This window comes from Lotus japonicus, chromosome 3 (assembly GCF_012489685.1).
Source record: "Lotus japonicus ecotype B-129 chromosome 3, LjGifu_v1.2".
Classification (NCBI taxonomy): domain Eukaryota; kingdom Viridiplantae; phylum Streptophyta; class Magnoliopsida; order Fabales; family Fabaceae; genus Lotus; species Lotus japonicus.
In genome coordinates, this window is record NC_080043.1 from 94,025,641 (window position 1) to 94,044,196 (window position 18,556).

At 34.3% G+C, this 18,556-nt stretch overlaps 2 protein-coding genes across 2 annotated transcripts; one reads left to right on the forward strand and one right to left on the reverse strand.

Moving 5' to 3' along the window:
- The first annotated feature begins 9,446 nt into the window (after positions 1 to 9,446).
- On the forward strand, positions 9,447 to 13,637 carry LOC130747617 (mediator of RNA polymerase II transcription subunit 32). Its single transcript, XM_057600595.1, has 2 exons — positions 9,447 to 9,753; positions 12,706 to 13,637. Exon 2 carries the CDS (start codon positions 12,711 to 12,713, stop codon positions 13,146 to 13,148), a length of 438 nt encoding a protein of 145 aa, XP_057456578.1. The 5' UTR covers positions 9,447 to 9,753; positions 12,706 to 12,710; the 3' UTR covers positions 13,149 to 13,637.
- Positions 13,638 to 15,849: 2,212 nt separating this feature from the next.
- LOC130745055 (chaperone protein dnaJ 11, chloroplastic-like) lies at positions 15,850 to 16,158 on the reverse strand. Its single transcript, XM_057597200.1, has one exon. The coding sequence runs from the start codon at positions 16,156 to 16,158 to the stop codon at positions 15,850 to 15,852; it is 309 nt and encodes a 102-aa protein (XP_057453183.1).
- Between the last annotated feature and the right edge of the window lie 2,398 nt (positions 16,159 to 18,556).

An 18,556-nucleotide genomic window follows, 5' to 3' on the forward strand; every position in this document is an offset into this window, starting at 1 on the left:
AGCTTTATTTAAGTAATCTTTGAATTGTTAGCTCTTATTATCTTTACATTTGCTCAATTATCTGTATGGACAAGTTAAAACATCATTTTGTCCTATAGAACTAACGTGATATTAACTCGACTCTGAATCCTCTACACGGACCAGGATGATATTAAGCTTGAGGTCATTTCAGGTAACCAGAACATTAGCTTACATTCATAATAACTTTGAAGCCATAATTAATTGTAGATTGCCTTTTTTTTGTTGAAAGTAGAATGCCTTGTAAACACGTAGAAAGTTGAAGAAACAGCATATTATTGGACTACCCAATAACTTGTCCTTTTGGATCTAAAGGAGTGTACTCGGCCCATCAATCAAATAGGTTAGAGCAGCAGCATTAATCGGTAAATTTACTCTACCCAAACCCAAATAGTTTTATTTTCTTACATTATTAATCCAAAAACTGAGAAAAGCCTATTTCCAAAATTCCATTCATATCCATCGTAGAAAACTGAAAACCCCAAGATTCTGAATCGTACTAACTTCAGCTAGCTACTATCATCTTCGATCACCAGAGTATGGCTAAGACCAAGGTTGTTTACACTGTTTCTCTTTTCAATTCATCTCACATTACATGTCAATTTTCACAATCAATTTGACGATTTTCTTGTTCTATTTTCATTTCTTTGATTTTCGGTTGACACTTCCAGGTTCAATCGCCCGCTTCGAATTGCATCAAGTTTCTCTTGAAATCACTGACGGCATCGATCAATGGGTGGGTTGGAGGAAGACAGAGAAGGATCTGTCGAAGAGGATCCAAACTTCTGCTCTATAGTGGAATCTACTATAGAATGTCACAAAGTATTAGTAGAGTTCAATTTGAGCGATAATTAAGGTGTTTAACCTTTGTTTAGTCATTGTAAGTAGTTTTTGAGTTAGCAGCTTTATTTGAGTAATCTTTGAATTGTTAGCTCTTATTATCTTTACATTTGCTCAATTATCTGTATGGACAAGTTAAAACATCATTTTGTCCTATAGAACTAACGTGATATTAACTCGACTCTGAATCCTCTACACGGACCAGGATGATATTAAGCTTGTGGTCATTTCAGGTAACCAGAACATTAGCTTACATTCATAATAACTTTGAAGCCATAATTAATTGTAGATTGCCTTTTTTTTGTCGAAAGTAGAATGCCTTGTAAACACGTAGAAAGTTGAAGAAACAGCATATTATTGGACTACCCAATAACTTGTCCTTTTGGATCTAAAGGAGTGTACTCGGCCCATCAATCAAATAGGTTAGAGCAGCAGCATTAATCGGTAAATTTACTCTACCCAAACCCAAATAGTTTTATTTTCTTACATTATTAATCCAAAAACTGAGAAAAGCCTATTTCCAAAATTCCATTCATATCCATCGTAGAAAACAGAAAACCCCAAGATTCTGAATCGTACTAACTTCAGCTAGCTACTATCATCTTCGATCACCAGAGTATGGCTAAGACCAAGGTTGTTTACACTGTTTCTCTTTTCAATTCATCTCACATTACATGTCAATTTTCACAATCAATTTGACGATTTTCTTGTTCTATTTTCATTTCTTTGATTTTCGGTTGACACTTCCAGGTTCAATCGCCCGCTTCGAATTGCATCAAGTTTCTCTTGAAATCACTGACGGCATCGATCAATGGGTGGGTTGGAGGAAGACAGAGAAGGATCTGTCGAAGAGGATCCAAACTTCTGCTCTATAGTGGAATCTACTATAGAATGTCACAAAGTATTAGTAGAGTTCAATTTGAGCGATAAATAAGGTGTTTAACCTTTGTTTAGTCATTGTTAGTAGTTTTTGAGTTAGCAGCTTTATTTGAGTAATCTTTGAATTGTTAGCTCTTATTATCTTTACATTTGCTCAATTATCTGTATGGACAAGTTAAAACATCATTTTGTCCTATAGAACTAACGTGATATTAACTCGACTCTGAATCCTCTACACGGACCAGGATGATATTAAGCTTGAGGTCATTTCAGGTAACCAGAACATTAGCTTACATTCATAATAACTTTGAAGCCATAATTAATTGTAGATTGCCTTTTTTTTGTTGAAAGTAGAATGCCTTGTAAACACGTAGAAAGTTGAAGAAACAGCATATTATTGGACTACCCAATAACTTGTCCTTTTGGATCTAAAGGAGTGTACTCGGCCCATCAATCAAATAGGTTAGAGCAGCAGCATTAATCGGTAAATTTACTCTACCCAAACCCAAATAGTTTTATTTTCTTACATTATTAATCCAAAAACTGAGAAAAGCCTATTTCCAAAATTCCATTCATATCCATCGTAGAAAACTGAAAACCCCAAGATTCTGAATCGTACTAACTTCAGCTAGCTACTATCATCTTCGATCACCAGAGTATGGCTAAGACCAAGGTTGTTTACACTGTTTCTCTTTTCAATTCATCTCACATTACATGTCAATTTTCACAATCAATTTGACGATTTTCTTGTTCTATTTTCATTTCTTTGATTTTCGGTTGACACTTCCAGGTTCAATCGCCTGCTTCGAATTGCATCAAGTTTCTCTTGAAATCACTGACGGCATCGATCAATGGGTGGGTTGGAGGAAGACAGAGAAGGATCTGTCGAAGAGGATCCAAACTTCTGCTCTATAGTGGAATCTACTATAGAATGTCACAAAGTATTAGTAGAGTTCAATTTGAGCGATAATTAAGGTGTTTAACCTTTGTTTAGTCATTGTAAGTAGTTTTTGAGTTAGCAGCTTTATTTGAGTAATCTTTGAATTGTTAGCTCTTATTATCTTTACATTTGCTCAATTATCTGTATGGACAAGTTAAAACATCATTTTGTCCTATAGAACTAACGTGATATTAACTCGACTCTGAATCCTCTACACGGACCAGGATGATATTAAGCTTGTGGTCATTTCAGGTAACCAGAACATTAGCTTACATTCATAATAACTTTGAAGCCATAATTAATTGTAGATTGCCTTTTTTTTGTCGAAAGTAGAATGCCTTGTAAACACGTAGAAAGTTGAAGAAACAGCATATTATTGGACTACCCAATAACTTGTCCTTTTGGATCTAAAGGAGTGTACTCGGCCCATCAATCAAATAGGTTAGAGCAGCAGCATTAATCGGTAAATTTACTCTACCCAAACCCAAATAGTTTTATTTTCTTACATTATTAATCCAAAAACTGAGAAAAGCCTATTTCCAAAATTCCATTCATATCCATCGTAGAAAACAGAAAACCCCAAGATTCTGAATCGTACTAACTTCAGCTAGCTACTATCATCTTCGATCACCAGAGTATGGCTAAGACCAAGGTTGTTTACACTGTTTCTCTTTTCAATTCATCTCACATTACATGTCAATTTTCACAATCAATTTGACGATTTTCTTGTTCTATTTTCATTTCTTTGATTTTCGGTTGACACTTCCAGGTTCAATCGCCCGCTTCGAATTGCATCAAGTTTCTCTTGAAATCACTGACGGCATCGATCAATGGGTGGGTTGGAGGAAGACAGAGAAGGATCTGTCGAAGAGGATCCAAACTTCTGCTCTATAGTGGAATCTACTATAGAATGTCACAAAGTATTAGTAGAGTTCAATTTGAGCAATAATTAAGGTGTTTAACCTTTGTTTAGTCATTGTCAGTAGTTTTTGAGTTAGCAGCTTTATTTGAGTAATCTTTGAATTGTTAGCTCTTATTATCTTTATATTTGCACAATTGTCTGTATGGACAAGTTAAAACATCATTTTGTCCTATAGAACTAACGTGATATTAACTCGACTCTGAATCCTCTACACGGACCAGGATGATATTAAGCTTGTGGTCATTTCAGGTAACCAGAACATTAGCTTACATTCATAATAACTTTGAAGCCATAATTAATTGTAGAATGCCTTTTTTTTTTGTCGAAAGTAGAATGCCTTGTAAACACGTAGAAAGTTGAAGAAACAACATATTATTGGACTACCAATAACTTGTCCTTTTGGATCTAAAGGAGAGTACACGGCCCATCAGTCAAATAGGTTAGAGCAGCAGCATTAATCGGTAAATTTACTCTACCAAAACCCAAATAGTTTTATTTTTTTACATTATGAATCCAAAAACTGAGAAAAGCCTATTTCCAAAATTCCATTCATATCCATCGTAGAAAACTGAAAACCCCAAGATTCTGAATCGTACTAACTTAAGCTAGCTAATATCATCTTCGATCACCAGAGTATGGCTAAGACCAAGGCTGTTTACACTGTTTCTCTTTTCAATTCATCTCACATCACATGTCAATTTTCACAATCAATTTGACGATTTTCTTGATCTATTTTCATTTCTTTGATTTTCAGTTGACACTTCCAGGTTCAATCGCCCGCTTCGAATTGCATCAAGTTTCTCTTGAAATCACTGACGGCATCGATCAATGGGTGGGTTGGAGGAAGACAGAGAAGGATCTGTCGAAGAGGATCCAAACTTCTGCTCTATAGTGGAATCTACTATAGAATGTCACAAAGTATTAGTAGAGTTCAATTTGAGCGATAATTAAGGTGTTTAACCTTTGTTTAGTCATTGTAAGTAGTTTTTGAGTTAGCAGCTTTATTTGAGTAATCTTTGAATTGTTAGCCCTTATTATCTTTACATTTGCTCAGTTATCTGTATAGACAAGTTAAAACATCATTTTGTCCTATAAAACTAACGTGATATTAACTCGACTCTGAATCCTCTACACGGACCAGGATGATATTAAGCTTGTGGTCATTTCAGGTAACCAGAACATTAGCTTACATTCATAATAACTTTGAAGCCATAATTAATTGTAGAATGCCTTTTTTTTTGTCGAAAGTAGAATTCCTTGTAAACACATAGAAAGTTGAAGAAACAGCATATTATTGGACTACCAATAACTTGTCCTTTTGGATCTAAAGGAGTGTACACGGCCCATCAATCAAATAGGTTAGAGCAGCAGCATTAATCGGTAAATTTACTCTACCCAAACCCAAATAGTTTTATTTTCTTACATTATTAATCCGAAAACTGAGAAAAGCCTATTTCCAAAATTCCATTCATATCCATCGTAGAAAACTGAAAACCCCAAGATTCTGAATCTTACAAACTTCAGCTAGCTACTATCATCTTCGATCACCAGAGTATGGCTAAGACCAAGGTTGTTTACACTGTTTCTCTTTTGAATTCATCTCACATCACATGTCAATTTTCACAATCAATTTGACGATTTTCTTGTTCTAATTTCATTTCTTTGATTTTCGGTTGACACTCCCAGGTTCAATCGCCCGCTTCGAATTGCATCAAGTTTCTCTTAAAATCACTGACGTCATCGATCAATGGGTGGGTTGGAGGAAGACAGAGAAGGATCTGTCGAAGAGGATCCAAACTTCTGCTCTATAGTGGAATCTACTATAGAATGTCACAAAGTATTAGTAGAGTTCAATTTGAGCGATAATTAAGGTGTTTAACCTTTGTTTAGTCATTGTAAGTAGTTTTTGAGTTAGCAGCTTTATTTGAGTAATCTTTGAATTGTTAGCCCTTATTATCTTTACATTTGCTCAGTTATCTGTATGGACAAGTTAAAACATCATTTTGTCCTATAGAACTAACGTGATATTAACTCGACTCTGAATCCTCTACACGGACCAGGATGATATTAAGCTTGTGGTCATTTCAGGTAACCAGAACATTAGCTTACATTCATAATAACTTGGAAGCCATAATTAATTGTAGAATGCCTTTTTTTTTGGTCGAAAGTATAATGCCTTGTAAACACGTAGAAAGTTGAAGAAACAGCTATTTATTTGACTACCAATAACTTGTCCTTTTGGATCTAAAGGAGTGTACACGGCCCATCAATCAAATAGGTTAGAGCAGCAGCATTAATCGGTAAATTTACTCTACCCAAACCCAAATAGTTTTATTTTCTTACATTATTAATTCAAAAACTGAGAAAAGCCTATTTCCAAAATTCCATTCATATCCATCGTAGAAAACTGAAAACCCCAAGATTCTGAATCGTACAAACTTCAGCTAGCTACTATCATCTTCGATCACCAGAGTATGGCTAAGACCAAGACTGTTTACACTGTTTCTCTTTTCAATTCATCTCACATTACATGTCAATTTTCACAATCAATTTGACGATTTTCTTGTTCTATTTTCATTTCTTTGATTTTCGGTTGACACTTCCAGGTTCAGTCGCCCGCTTCGAATTGCATCAAGTTTCTCTTGAAATCACTGACGGCATCGATCAATGGGTGGGTTGGAGGAAGACAGAGAAGGATCTGTCGAAGAGGATCCAAACTTCTGCTCTATAGTGGAATCTACTATAGAATGTCACAAAGTATTAGTAGAGTTCAATTTGAGCGATAATTAAGGTGTTTAACCTTTGTTTAGTCATTGTAAGTAGTTTTTGAGTTAGCAGCTTTATTTGAGTAATCTTTGAATTGTTAGCCCTTATTATCTTTACATTTGCTCAGTTATCTGTATGGACAAGTTAAAACATCATTTGGTCCTATAGAACTAACGTGATATTAACTCGACTCTGAATCCTCTACACGGACCAGGATGATATTAAGCTTGTGGTCATTTCAGGTAACCAGAACATTAGCTTACATTCATAATAACTTTGAAGCCATAATTAATTGTAGAATGCCTTTTTTTTTTGTCGAAAGTAGAATGCCTTGTAAAAACGTAGAAAGTTGAAGAAACAGCATATTATTAGACTACCAATAACTTGTCCTTTTGGATCTAAAGGAGTGTACACGGCCCATCAATCAAATAGGTTAGAGCAGCAGCATTAATCGGTAAATTTACTCTACCCAAACCCAAATAGTTTTATTTTCTTACATTATTAATCCAAAAACTGAGAAAAGCCTATTTCCAAAATTCCATTCATATCCATCGTAGAAAACTGAAAACCCCAAGATTCTGAATCTTACAAATTCAGCTAGCTACTATCATCTTCGATCACCAGAGTATGGCTAAGACCAAGGCTGTTTACACTGTTTCTCTTTTCAATTCATCTCACATCACATGTCAATTTTCACAATCAATTTGACGATTTTCTTGTTCTATTTTCATTTCTTTGATTTTCGGTTGACACTCCCAGGTTCAATCGCCCGCTTCGAATTGCATCAAGTTTCTCTTAAAATCACTGACGTCATCGATCAATGGGTGGGTTGGAGGAAGACAGAGAAGGATCTGTCGAAGAGGATCCAAACTTCTGCTCTATAGTGGAATCTACTATAGAATGTCACAAAGTATTAGTAGAGTTCAATTTGAGCGATAATTAAGGTGTTTAACCTTTGTTTAGTCATTGTAAGTAGTTTTTGAGTTAGCAGCTTTGTTTGAGTAATCTTTGAATTGTTAGCTCTTATTATCTTTACATTTTATCAGTTATCTGTATGGACAAGTTAAAACATCATTTTGTCCTATAGAACTAACGTGATATTAACTCGACTCTGAATCCTCTACACGGACCAGGATGATATTAAGCTTGTGGTCATTTCAGGTAACCAGAACATTAGCTTACATTCATAATAACTTTGAAGCCATAATTAATTGTAGAATACCTTTTTTTTTGTCGAAAGTAGAATGCCTTGTAAACACGTAGAAAGTTGAAGAAACAGCATATTATTGGACTACCAATAACTTGTCCTTTTGGATCTAAAGGAGTGTACACGGCCCATCAATCAAATAGGTTAGAGCAGCAGCATTAATCGGTAAATTTACTCTACCCAAACCCAAATAGTTTTATTTTCTTACATTATTAATCCCAAAACTGAGAAAAGCCTATTTCCAAAATTCCATCCATATCCATCGTAGAAAACTGAAAACCCCAAGATTCTGAATCGTACAAACTTCAGCTAGCTACTATCATCTTCGATCACCAGAGTATGGCTAAGACCAAGGCTGTTTACACTGTTTCTCTTTTCAATTCATCTCACATCACATGTCAATTTTCACAATCAATTTGACGATTTTCTTGTTCTAATTTCATTTCTTTGATTTTCGGTTGACACTCCCAGGTTCAATCGCCCGCTTCGAATTGCATCAAGTTTCTCTTGAAATCACTGACGTCATCGATCAATGGGTGGGTTGGAGGAAGACAGAGAAGGATCTGTCGAAGAGGATCCAAACTTCTGCTCTATAGTGGAATCTACTATAGAATGTCAAAAAGTATTAGTAGAGTTCAATTTGAGCGATAATTAAGGTGTTTAACCTTTGTTTACACATTGTAAGTAGTTTTTGAGTTAGCACCTTTATTTGAGTAATCTTTGAATTGTTAGCTCTTATTATCTTTACATTTGCTCAGTTATCTGTGTGGACAAGTTAAAACATCATTTTGTCCTATAGAACTAACGTGATATTAACTCGACTCTGAATCCTCTACACGGACCAGGATGATATTAAGCTTGTGGTCATTTTAGGTAACCAGAACATTAGCTTACATTCATAATAACTTTGAAGCCATAATTAATTGTAGAATGCCTTTTTTTTTGTCGAAAGTAGAATGCCTTGTAAACACGTAGAAAGTTGAAGAAACAGCATATTATTGGACTACCAATAACTTGTCCTTTTGGATCTAAAGGAGTGTACACGGCCCATCAATCAAATAGGTTAGAGCAGCAGCATTAATCGGTAAATTTACTCTACCCAAACCCAAATAGTTTTATTTTCTTACATTATTAATCCGAAAACTGAGAAAAGCCTATTTCCAAAATTCCATTCATATCCATCGTAGAAAACTGAAAACCCCAAGATTCTGAATCGTACAAACTTCAGCTAGCTACTATCATCTTCGATCACCAGAGTATGGCTAAGACCAAGGCTGTTTACACTGTTTCTCTTTTCAATTCATCTCACATCACATGTCAATTTTCACAATCAATTTGACGATTTTCTTGTTCTAATTTCATTTCTTTGATTTTCGGTTGACACTTCCAGGTTCAATCGCCCGCTTCGAATTGCATCAAGTTTCTCCTCGTCGCTCGCATATAGGTCAGCTCTTTGATTTGCTTAATTGTAGAGTTCTTAGTTCAATGATGAATTGTTGTTCATTGCTTAATTGTAGAGTTCTTAGTTCCCCGTGCTTCACAGCTCGCTTGACTGACTCTATATACTATACGGCCATTAGGAATATAAAAAGTCTCAAAGAAAGGTTTTTTATTTTCTTTTAATTTTTTATGTGGATTCCTTTTTGAAAGAGTTCTAAGAAGTATTGGAGGTAAGAATTCAGGGATATATTCAACTGTGGATAAACTCTGTTGCCGTTCTGAGCTTGTAGGACTCTCGCTTCCAGCAAAATTCGAGTTGTCTTGCTGCATAATAATAACTTCAATGAATTTTTTTGGCCTATAACACAACATAATATCTATAAAATGGATCATATTGTTGAAGGGCATGTTTTGTTGAAAAGCTTCAGCCAGGGGCGGACCCACAGCCAGCCCAGGGGTTTAGTTGAACCCCCTGAAAATAAAAAAATTCTACTTACCCCCCTATTATATGTTTTTTTGAACCCCCTGAAAATTTAGATTTGCACCCAGACCCCAACTCCTCTCTCTCTCACACAGTCAGATCTGTCACGCCCTTCTCTCTCTTTTCTGATTTCTCTCACACGATACACCACAATCGCTCCCACCAGACCTCATCAACGCGCACCACCACGCCGGCCGCCGCTCCACCACCGATCAGTCCAGCCGTCCCTCTCTCTGGCTCTGCGGTTCTATAGACTACAGGTATTACTGATTTCCTTTCTCTTTCTCTTCTCCTAACCCTAAATGGCAAAATTGATTTCCTTTCTCAAGCTTGATTTCCCTAAATTGATTTCCTCAAATCATTCAAATTATGCAAACTCTCAGCTTGGTTTTGTCTCAAACTCTCTCTCTCTGATGTGCTGTCAATTAGATGATTGCAGGGTGGGAATATATGTGTTAGTGATGGGTTGCTAGAAAATGCTCTCTGCATTCTTGTTTTGGTTTCTCTATTTTAGTGGGGCTGTCATGAGTTGAGGGGGATGAAAATCTGATTGAGTTAGTTTAGCTTTAGTTTTTTTTTTTAGAGCAAAATGCATCAGTTCAGCCTATAGCCATAACCAAAGGTCCAGGACCAGCTTTTACATGTTTCATGTGAATTGATAAGTGTGATACAAGTTGAATGCAATAGAAGACCATTCTTATTCATTAAATTCCATCATATGTACGCAGATCAGTTTTCTCACTGAGTTGGGTGGTTAGATTCTTTTCTCCCAATTACCCCCTGAACTAGTAGTTCTTTGTTTATTTCGCTCTATAGAAAATGAATAAAATATACAATCACTTAGCTTTAGTTAGTTGAAGTGATTATTGGTTTTTTTATTAGAGTGAACTTTAGTTAGTTGAAGTCATTATCTCGTGGCTGCCTTCTTGATCTACATGAATAAAAGAACATGAAAATATAGGGAAAAAAGAAGTAAAGAATTATAAGTTTATAACAAAAGCAGTGGAGGCTCTAAGAACCCAATTGTCAAATTTCAGTCCCACATAAGGCATAAGAGACTCATGGGTACAAAGGAGGAAGTGGTAATGTTTACAATGAGCTCAGCTTACACAGTTTTACAAGGAGAGGTCAAATGTGCTATCGCTGGCTTGGAAAATTCTATTAGATAGAGTTCAGTAGATTGGTGCGTGTTTTCCTTCTGTTTTTGGCCTTTGGTCCCTTGCTGGATGGTTTAAAAGGAGGGACATGGTGGGAGGTCTCCTTCACTGGTTGCCCGTGATTATATGCCCTGGCTAATGGGTTAGAATCTGAATTGTTTTGTTCTGTTTTTCTAAAGGCCTATAGTCTGTTAATGTAGGGCCTTAGATTATATTCCCTTTTCATTTTACATTCTTACCAAGGGTTGGAATACCCATTGTACTCTACTTTCTATTATTAATAACACTTTGGTTTATCAAAAAAAATTGCTGTTGAAATATTGCATTTGGTTAATGACTTGAAATACCACATTATAGTACTATGAAAACTTGACAGTTTATGCACTAACTTGAAATTCTAAATATGTGCTACATTTGAGTGAAATGTGTGTTGATGTGATTAAAGTTGTTTTCAATTATATTTTTATCGATGCGTTCATTTGAAAAATTTGAACCCCCTGACCCCGGGGTCCTGGATCCGCCACTGGCTTCAGCCTTGCTCTGTTGCACATACTCGTCTCTGTCGAGTATCATTTCTCAATCAAAATTATTTTTCTCTATATTTATCCTGATCAAGTGAATAGTCAAAGAGAATTGTAATTAAAGATTATTTCTCTTGCAAAGTGGTGATAAGGCCATATAGCACATTTAGGCTATCTTGTGAGGCTTAGTGATCCCAAGTCCCAACTCTCACTCACATCTTTGGTCAAGAGGCTTTATAGTTTGAGCCTAGAAATTATATAAATTAGACAAATTAGGGATCATTTGCAAGATGGAAAGATGACAAGATGGAAATTTCCTAGGCATTATAAGGAATAGTTACTCACCCCTAAGACCCTGATCATACTTCCAGTAGTGGTAATGTGTGATTCATAGAGGGGTGAAACTTTAGACTGAGAATGCAGCTAATATTATCTGTCTTCCGCATCCTTCTTATAATTACAATCTGTTTAGATTCTGTACATAATCCAATTGTTAATCTTCTTTATCTTTTATGTTTCTTTTCAAAAATAGAATGTCATATTTCATTGTTAAGTTCTGATGTTTTAAAATGAAACTTTTGCTACTACTGGATTCTGGTGTAGCATTTAAGACAAGTTATCCGGGCATGCTATTGGAATATGAGACTATTGCATTTAACTGCTGTGAGAGAAACTTGATTTTTTTTTAAAATCCTTAATTCCTTTTTCTAACCTTACTTATATTTGGATCAGTTTATTGTGACTAAGCATGCAGTCATTGGATTTCTCATAGATCTTTTTTTACCAATGATGGGGATCTGTCATGAACATTTGATTTATCAACCTGCCGACTTAGCAATTTTACTCCCCTATATACTGATACCTCAAAACTATTTTGACATACCAATATTTTCTAACTTTTGATTCATGTGTGACAATCCTAAAAATATACAAGAAAGTGTGTCGTTCACTGTGTCTTCCTCTGCTGCATCTGCTTTTGGGTCCTGTGGAAGTTTCAACAATAAGCTATGTTGTATCTTGTCAAGATTGTTATCTAGCAAACTTACATAACTTTTCCTTCCCCAAACTTCTGCTGTTGAGAGTCCTCACAAAAATTTCTTCGGTGAACTTCAGATGATTTTGCTAACCGATAATTATGGCTACATTTGTAGGTTTGTTTTCACCTATTGCCTTCTCAAAGTTTCAAAGAAAAGGGTTAACTTTTCATTTGGATTCAAAATTCCGAAGAATATTGGGATTGTCATGCTCTGTATTATATCCATCTTTGTTTAACTCTCACTGTTTAACATGGCAAATTGCATATTTTGGATTATTTATTTTTTATATCTTATTTGGGTTTGTTCTATTGAAGTTGGCATTACAAAACCTTCATATTTAATCTAGGATTAAATGTTCTGCTTGTAATCTGGTCTTTGTTGGGTGAGAGTTTTCAGTGTTTTTTATCTTTAATAGTTAATTCCACAGGTCTTAATTCCTCCCAACATATGTAATTACAAGAACCTTAATCTTTCTTTTTCCTTTTTAACGTAAACAGGCACAATGGACAGCGTAGTTGATTCTCTAAATAATGCCTATCAAGATTTTGTTGCTGCAGCCGCAACCGTATTAGAAGCCAAAGAAAATGCCAGTGCCCTTAAAACAACAGCAACAGATACTGCTCTTGAAAACTTCAAACAGAAGTGGGAATTGTTTAGAGTAGCATGTGATCAAGCTGAGGAGTTTGTGGAGTCTGTGAAGCAAAGGATAGGATCAGAGTGTCTGGTTGATGAGGCGACAGGGTATGTGGGCGGAAAACCAGGACAAGCTACCACTGGTCTTCCACCCATCAGTGCAGTTCGCTTGGAACAAATGAGTAAAGCTGTTCGGTGGCTTGTGATTGAATTGCAGCATGGATCTGGATCTGGTTCTGCTAATTCAGCTCTTTCCCATCCCTCAGCTCCTTTTGATGCCAGGTTCTCCGAAGATGCTGCTCAATAGCATTACTATTAAAGTAACTGTTATGATTAACGTTCTCTGGGTCAAATTTGAGTGAACCCTCAAATTCATCCCTGAAAGACACAACATTGGATAAGCTCGTCCCAGAAATAAGGAAATACCTTTAAAACTCCCTGACGTGTTATTGTCCCTCAAGTTGGTCCCTTTGTCACTTCACAAGCCTCTGTGTGTTAGTTGACCAAAAGTGATGGAGAGATCAACTTGATTGATAACTGACACATATGAGGACTTCTAACATATTTCAATCTTTTAGGGACAAACATGTTTGAGGTGTATCTTTCAGGGACGAATTTGAGCATTCACTATTTTTATATTTATCTATGGTAATTGTTCCTAGGCTTAGACATATTTATGCATGTTTAAATACCAACTTCAGGTTTGCTTATCAAAATAAAAAAACCAACTTCATGTTTATGGATGTAACTTAGGGTGCATTCTGCACGAAACAATATTCTGGAGTAGACATTTGAATGTGCATCTCTTCCAAATCGTTGGACACGAAGATTAAAATGAAAATAAAAAAGTACACTGAAACTTTAAAATGTAAAAAATGTTTGATCGACTCCTTTTTACATATTTGAGCTGAAAACTTGCTTTTTAGCTTACAAATTTAAAAACATGTTTTAGTTTTCTCAACTTTTTTAAATTTAATATTCAAACCATCTCTATCACTAGCGTGGAGACTAGAATAAGCTTGCAAAGAAAATGGTTTACACATGAGAGGAGTGCTACAACATTTTCTTTTCGTAAAAATTATGTAGGTCTCGTCAAATTGGAAGGAGCTTCATATATCCTACATGGATTTTGACCGATTAAAGATAGAGGGTTAAAAATAGATTATACATAAGAGTGTTGTTAGACTTTTTTAATTAAAAGTGTTGTTAGACTTTCTATTACACGAGAACCATCAATTGACATCATTTGATATAATAAGAAAATAAATTATTTACAGGCAATCAAAATTAAAAGCAAAATGGTTCATGTGGTGCATGCTTGATTTCCTTAAGTAAAGTTTCAAGTTTGTGTTTTGTAGATGAAAAATTCTTATTAAAAGAGTTGACACCACCGTAATGTGAATGTTCTCAGCTCGAACATGATTGTCTCGTATGAACAATACATATAACCACCAAAAAAGCAGGTTGCATTTTGAAATTGGCAAATTGATCCTTCCATTTAGATTCCCAACCAAGCCATGATAAATTAGGAAAACAGAAGACAGGGATAGCGATAGCGATAGCATCCTATGTTGTAACATCGTATTCATAATGGACCTACAAATTCAGATTGTGGTACCATCATTTTTGGACTACTTGCGGCATTCGAGTATTCAACCTTTAGTCATTATAAGCTGTTAGATGAAGATCAAATGGTGGAGACTTCAAGTTCCTATTTTGATCTTGATTTATCAATAATAAATTTGAGTCATCCAACCCGTAATTTACACAAATCTTTTTTTCTTTTTTCTTCATCTCTACCATAGGGGGTGAAAATAGATCAAGCTGTTTGCAAAGACCGTTGACCTAGTCTACATCAAACTCAAGCTAAACTAGATGAAATTAATAAATAAATAAATAAATAAATAAGGCATTTTCTTTTCCAAAAGCCTTTTCAGTTAATGTGGCACTCAGGCTCTTCAGAAACACTTAGAATTTTTTCTAAAAAAATATGTTTTAGACTTTTAGATTTTCGGAAACCAACCATATCTAATAAGTATTTTAAAGGCTATCAGACTTTCAAATAGGTAAGATCATTCCGAAAAAATCTGACAGGTAACTTGTCAAACTTTTTTTTTGAACGTAACTTATCAAACTAGACTTCAAAATATTTTAGCGGAGCATATATTTCATTTATATAGAAGTCATATATATAGACATTTATTTCATTTTAAATATACACTATATATTTGGTTTCAAACAATCACTTTCATTTTTTTTATATATAATTTTACTAATAAAATTTTACGTTATTTTCATTTTTTCCTATTTTAAGGATATATATAAATAATAAAAAGAACTTTTTATTGCTTATTTTTTACATGCAATGTTTTAAAATAAATATATTCTCAAACTAACCAATACTTAAAGAAATTTAATCTAAATGATCACAAAATCCATGTTTTTTATTCTCATAATATTTTTTCATTGTCTTCCATTTTTATTCTCATTTTCTATTTTTATATCCAAGCAAAATCACTAACAAATGATTGGTGCAAGTGATACATTTTTATAGATAAATTTAGTTGTTAGTAATGATAGTAAATTAGTCTTTCTCCGGGTTTGAACTCTTAACCCTTGACTCTTATCACTTGAGCTATCATTTAATGACGTGCAAGTGATACATGTTTAATTTATCTGGCTCTTAACAATTCCTTAACAAAATGTTGGGTAGACACTCAATGGGTTAAGACATCACAGTGAGAAAGGAAGAGAAAAACGTGAAGTATTTGATGAGATGTAATTGTAAAAGAGATAGAAAAACAACGTGGTGCATATAGGTTGTTTTGGGTATACTTATGAAAGTGTTCTTTTATGTACTTATCTTATTCTTTTGGTACTGTTTTCGTTATTAGCCATTTCTCCGAAAGTAAAGACTGTGATAAAGAATATCTTAAGGAAGAGCATAGACGTAATATTTCTCATAGTAGAACAGAGGAAAATAAAGGCTAACATGGTACATAGCTAAGCTACCAGCATTGGTCTGTTTCCCATCTCCTTCCTGCACGTGAAGATGTCTTATTTCTTGCTGACATAGAAATTACACTTGTTGGCCTTCTGTGTCCATAGATTTCTATATCATATTGAGCACGCTTATTTGGGTCAGACAATGTTGAGTAAGCTAAGTGGATCATCATGAACTGGTTCGCTGAGCTTTCCTTCTGATTTATGGCCACAACATCAGGGTGGCACGTCCTCGCAAGCTTCCTGTAAGCTGTCTTTATCTCAAGGCAGCTTGCACCAGTTGAAATTCCCAGCACCTCATAGAGGGAACCCATCTTTTTTGCACGAGAACAGGGTACTCTGTTTTGAGCTGTGGCAACGGTTTTTCTTGAGAAGGCTAAGATTGAGGGTTGGATAAAGGAGATAAAATCATATGGAATGAACTCTTGAGTTTGGGAGATTGAAGGAAGGTGGTGGATAAGGGTTGAGGAGGAAGAGTGTATATATAGAACAGAGGAAGTACAAGAGAGTGTGTCCAAGGTGTAAATGTAATATGCGGTGAATTGACAACTGTGATGAAAGTGAAAATAATGATACTTAGAAATACAAACCCCTCGCAATCCAAACACATTATTTTCTCTATATATATATATATATATATTTTCCTCTTTGGTGGATGTTTACATATCATTTCTCATGGCGAATTGAGATACAATAATAAGGTGATTATCAGCATTAATAATAATGGTTGCTTATTTGTGTTGCTTAACACTCCTGTGTGTTTAAAATGACACACAATTTTTTTTTTAAAAGTCTATTATCAACTCATTTAAATTTTACTCCAACTCTTATTTTTACCATGCGCTACTACCCATATAATTATATTTTTTTTTTATTTTCACTTAATGGGAACAAATATTATTAGTGCAAGAGAGAAAAACAGAAAATAATGTGTTTAACCTAAGAAGAATTGGCTAAGCAACCCTGTTGTAGATGTTTAGGAATAAATAGAATAGAGACTTTACAAATATCACGTTACTTCTCTCCTTTTCTCATTCTATGTGTTTGAGAGATATATGTACTATGTAAATATTAATTAAGTTTTCTTCACACTTCGATCTTGATACATAGGGAGAAAAAAAAAAATTGAGTGATGAGATAAGATAAAGAAATAATAATTCATGCAAATATACACACCCATCATTACTCATGTGGATGAGGTTGTACGAGTGAATTTTGTGAGATCTATGCTGACTGGGCTTATTGTTCAAGTGGATAAGCTGTTACTATTTATATATTACGTGGTCCAAACTCTTTCTATTTCCTCTTTTACATAGTTGCAGTTTTAAGGACATTGGGGTTGCCCGTTCCAACCCTTTCCCTCCAAAAGATTAAAGAACTTGCATTTCATGGGGTCATATTTCCATCTACTAGTCTTTTTTCCTGTGTAATGGTTGTTAATTGTTATGACATGTATCATCTGTGTCTTTGTCTTTTTCAGTGGGCTGGTAAATGGAAAACATTTCAAATTGATAGTTTTTTGGAATTATTGGTTAGTTGATAGATGTAGAAGATATAGAAATAACAAATAAAATAGTTTTTTTTATATCGGAAAGATAAATTGCACCGCCAGGAATCGATTCCTGAACCTCCCCTACCCAACTCATATGTCCCTCATCTCTTACCACTTGAGTTATCCTACAAAGACCAAAATAAAATAACTTTAAAGAACAATCTAAAAAGAAAGAAAACAAAAATGAAGATACCATGTCTATCAAAAAATAATAATAATAAGATACGATAGTTGTTGTAGTTTGCAAATGTGTCTCACTATTAAGAAAAATGTTACTTTGACACTTTCCCACCTTCATTAAGCGGAGAGAGAAAGGAAAAGATAAGAGAGAATTGAACGATATAATAAGTAATGTGATAGTAAAATAAGAGAGATAGGAAGAGAAATAAGAGAGAGAGTAACATTTAAAATTTAAAATGAAAATAATGAAAATCATATTAACATTTAAAATTTATAAAATAAAATACTAATGCAAATAGATAAATATTGAATGAGTCAGAACTTAGAACATATTTATTGCTACATATCATTTTAGGTACCATATCTAATTTAAGGTGCCAAGCATCATCTAAAACTTTTATAATTCTCATTCCAACATAAAAATTTTCAAGTCTTTGCATTGAATCATGTCCAATTATTAATATAACATGTGCTTTTGGTTAGGCGTTATTTTCATCTAAATCGAGTTTTCACTTTAAATTCATGTTAAATATAAGAGCAAAACTAGATTTTTGTCACTAACAAATACAATCAATTCAGTAATTTAAAATCATATTTTATCAATTAAATCTGTAGAATTTTTTTTATAGACAAATGTTTAGTAAATTAGTTCATTCACCGGAGTTTGAACTTTGACCCTCCATCCTTCAATACCCTTCACTTTCCCTAACTCACCAAGTGTCATCCTCCCAAATCAGTAGAACTTGAAATGCATAATTATTTTATCCTTTCACTTGTTTAATACTATTAATTAGTTTTTTTTGTTACATACTTGTATTAATTAGTTTTAAATAGGTTGAGGAAAAAAATTACTATATCAAGTGTTAATGATTTAGTTTATAAAAAATTTAATTCTGAAGGATTAAAGTGATTAATACCATAAAAAAAGTGATTGATAATAATCTATCAGGAACTAAAATTAGGTTTTATTCGATAGCTTC

Bases quoted from the DNA above. Each gene is read 5' to 3' on its own strand.
- LOC130745055 (XM_057597200.1), bottom strand. From the start codon at position 16,158: ATGGGTTCCCTCTATGAGGTGCTGGGAATTTCAACTGGTGCAAGCTGC.
- LOC130747617 (XM_057600595.1), top strand. From the start codon at position 12,711: ATGGACAGCGTAGTTGATTCTCTAAATAATGCCTATCAAGATTTTGTT.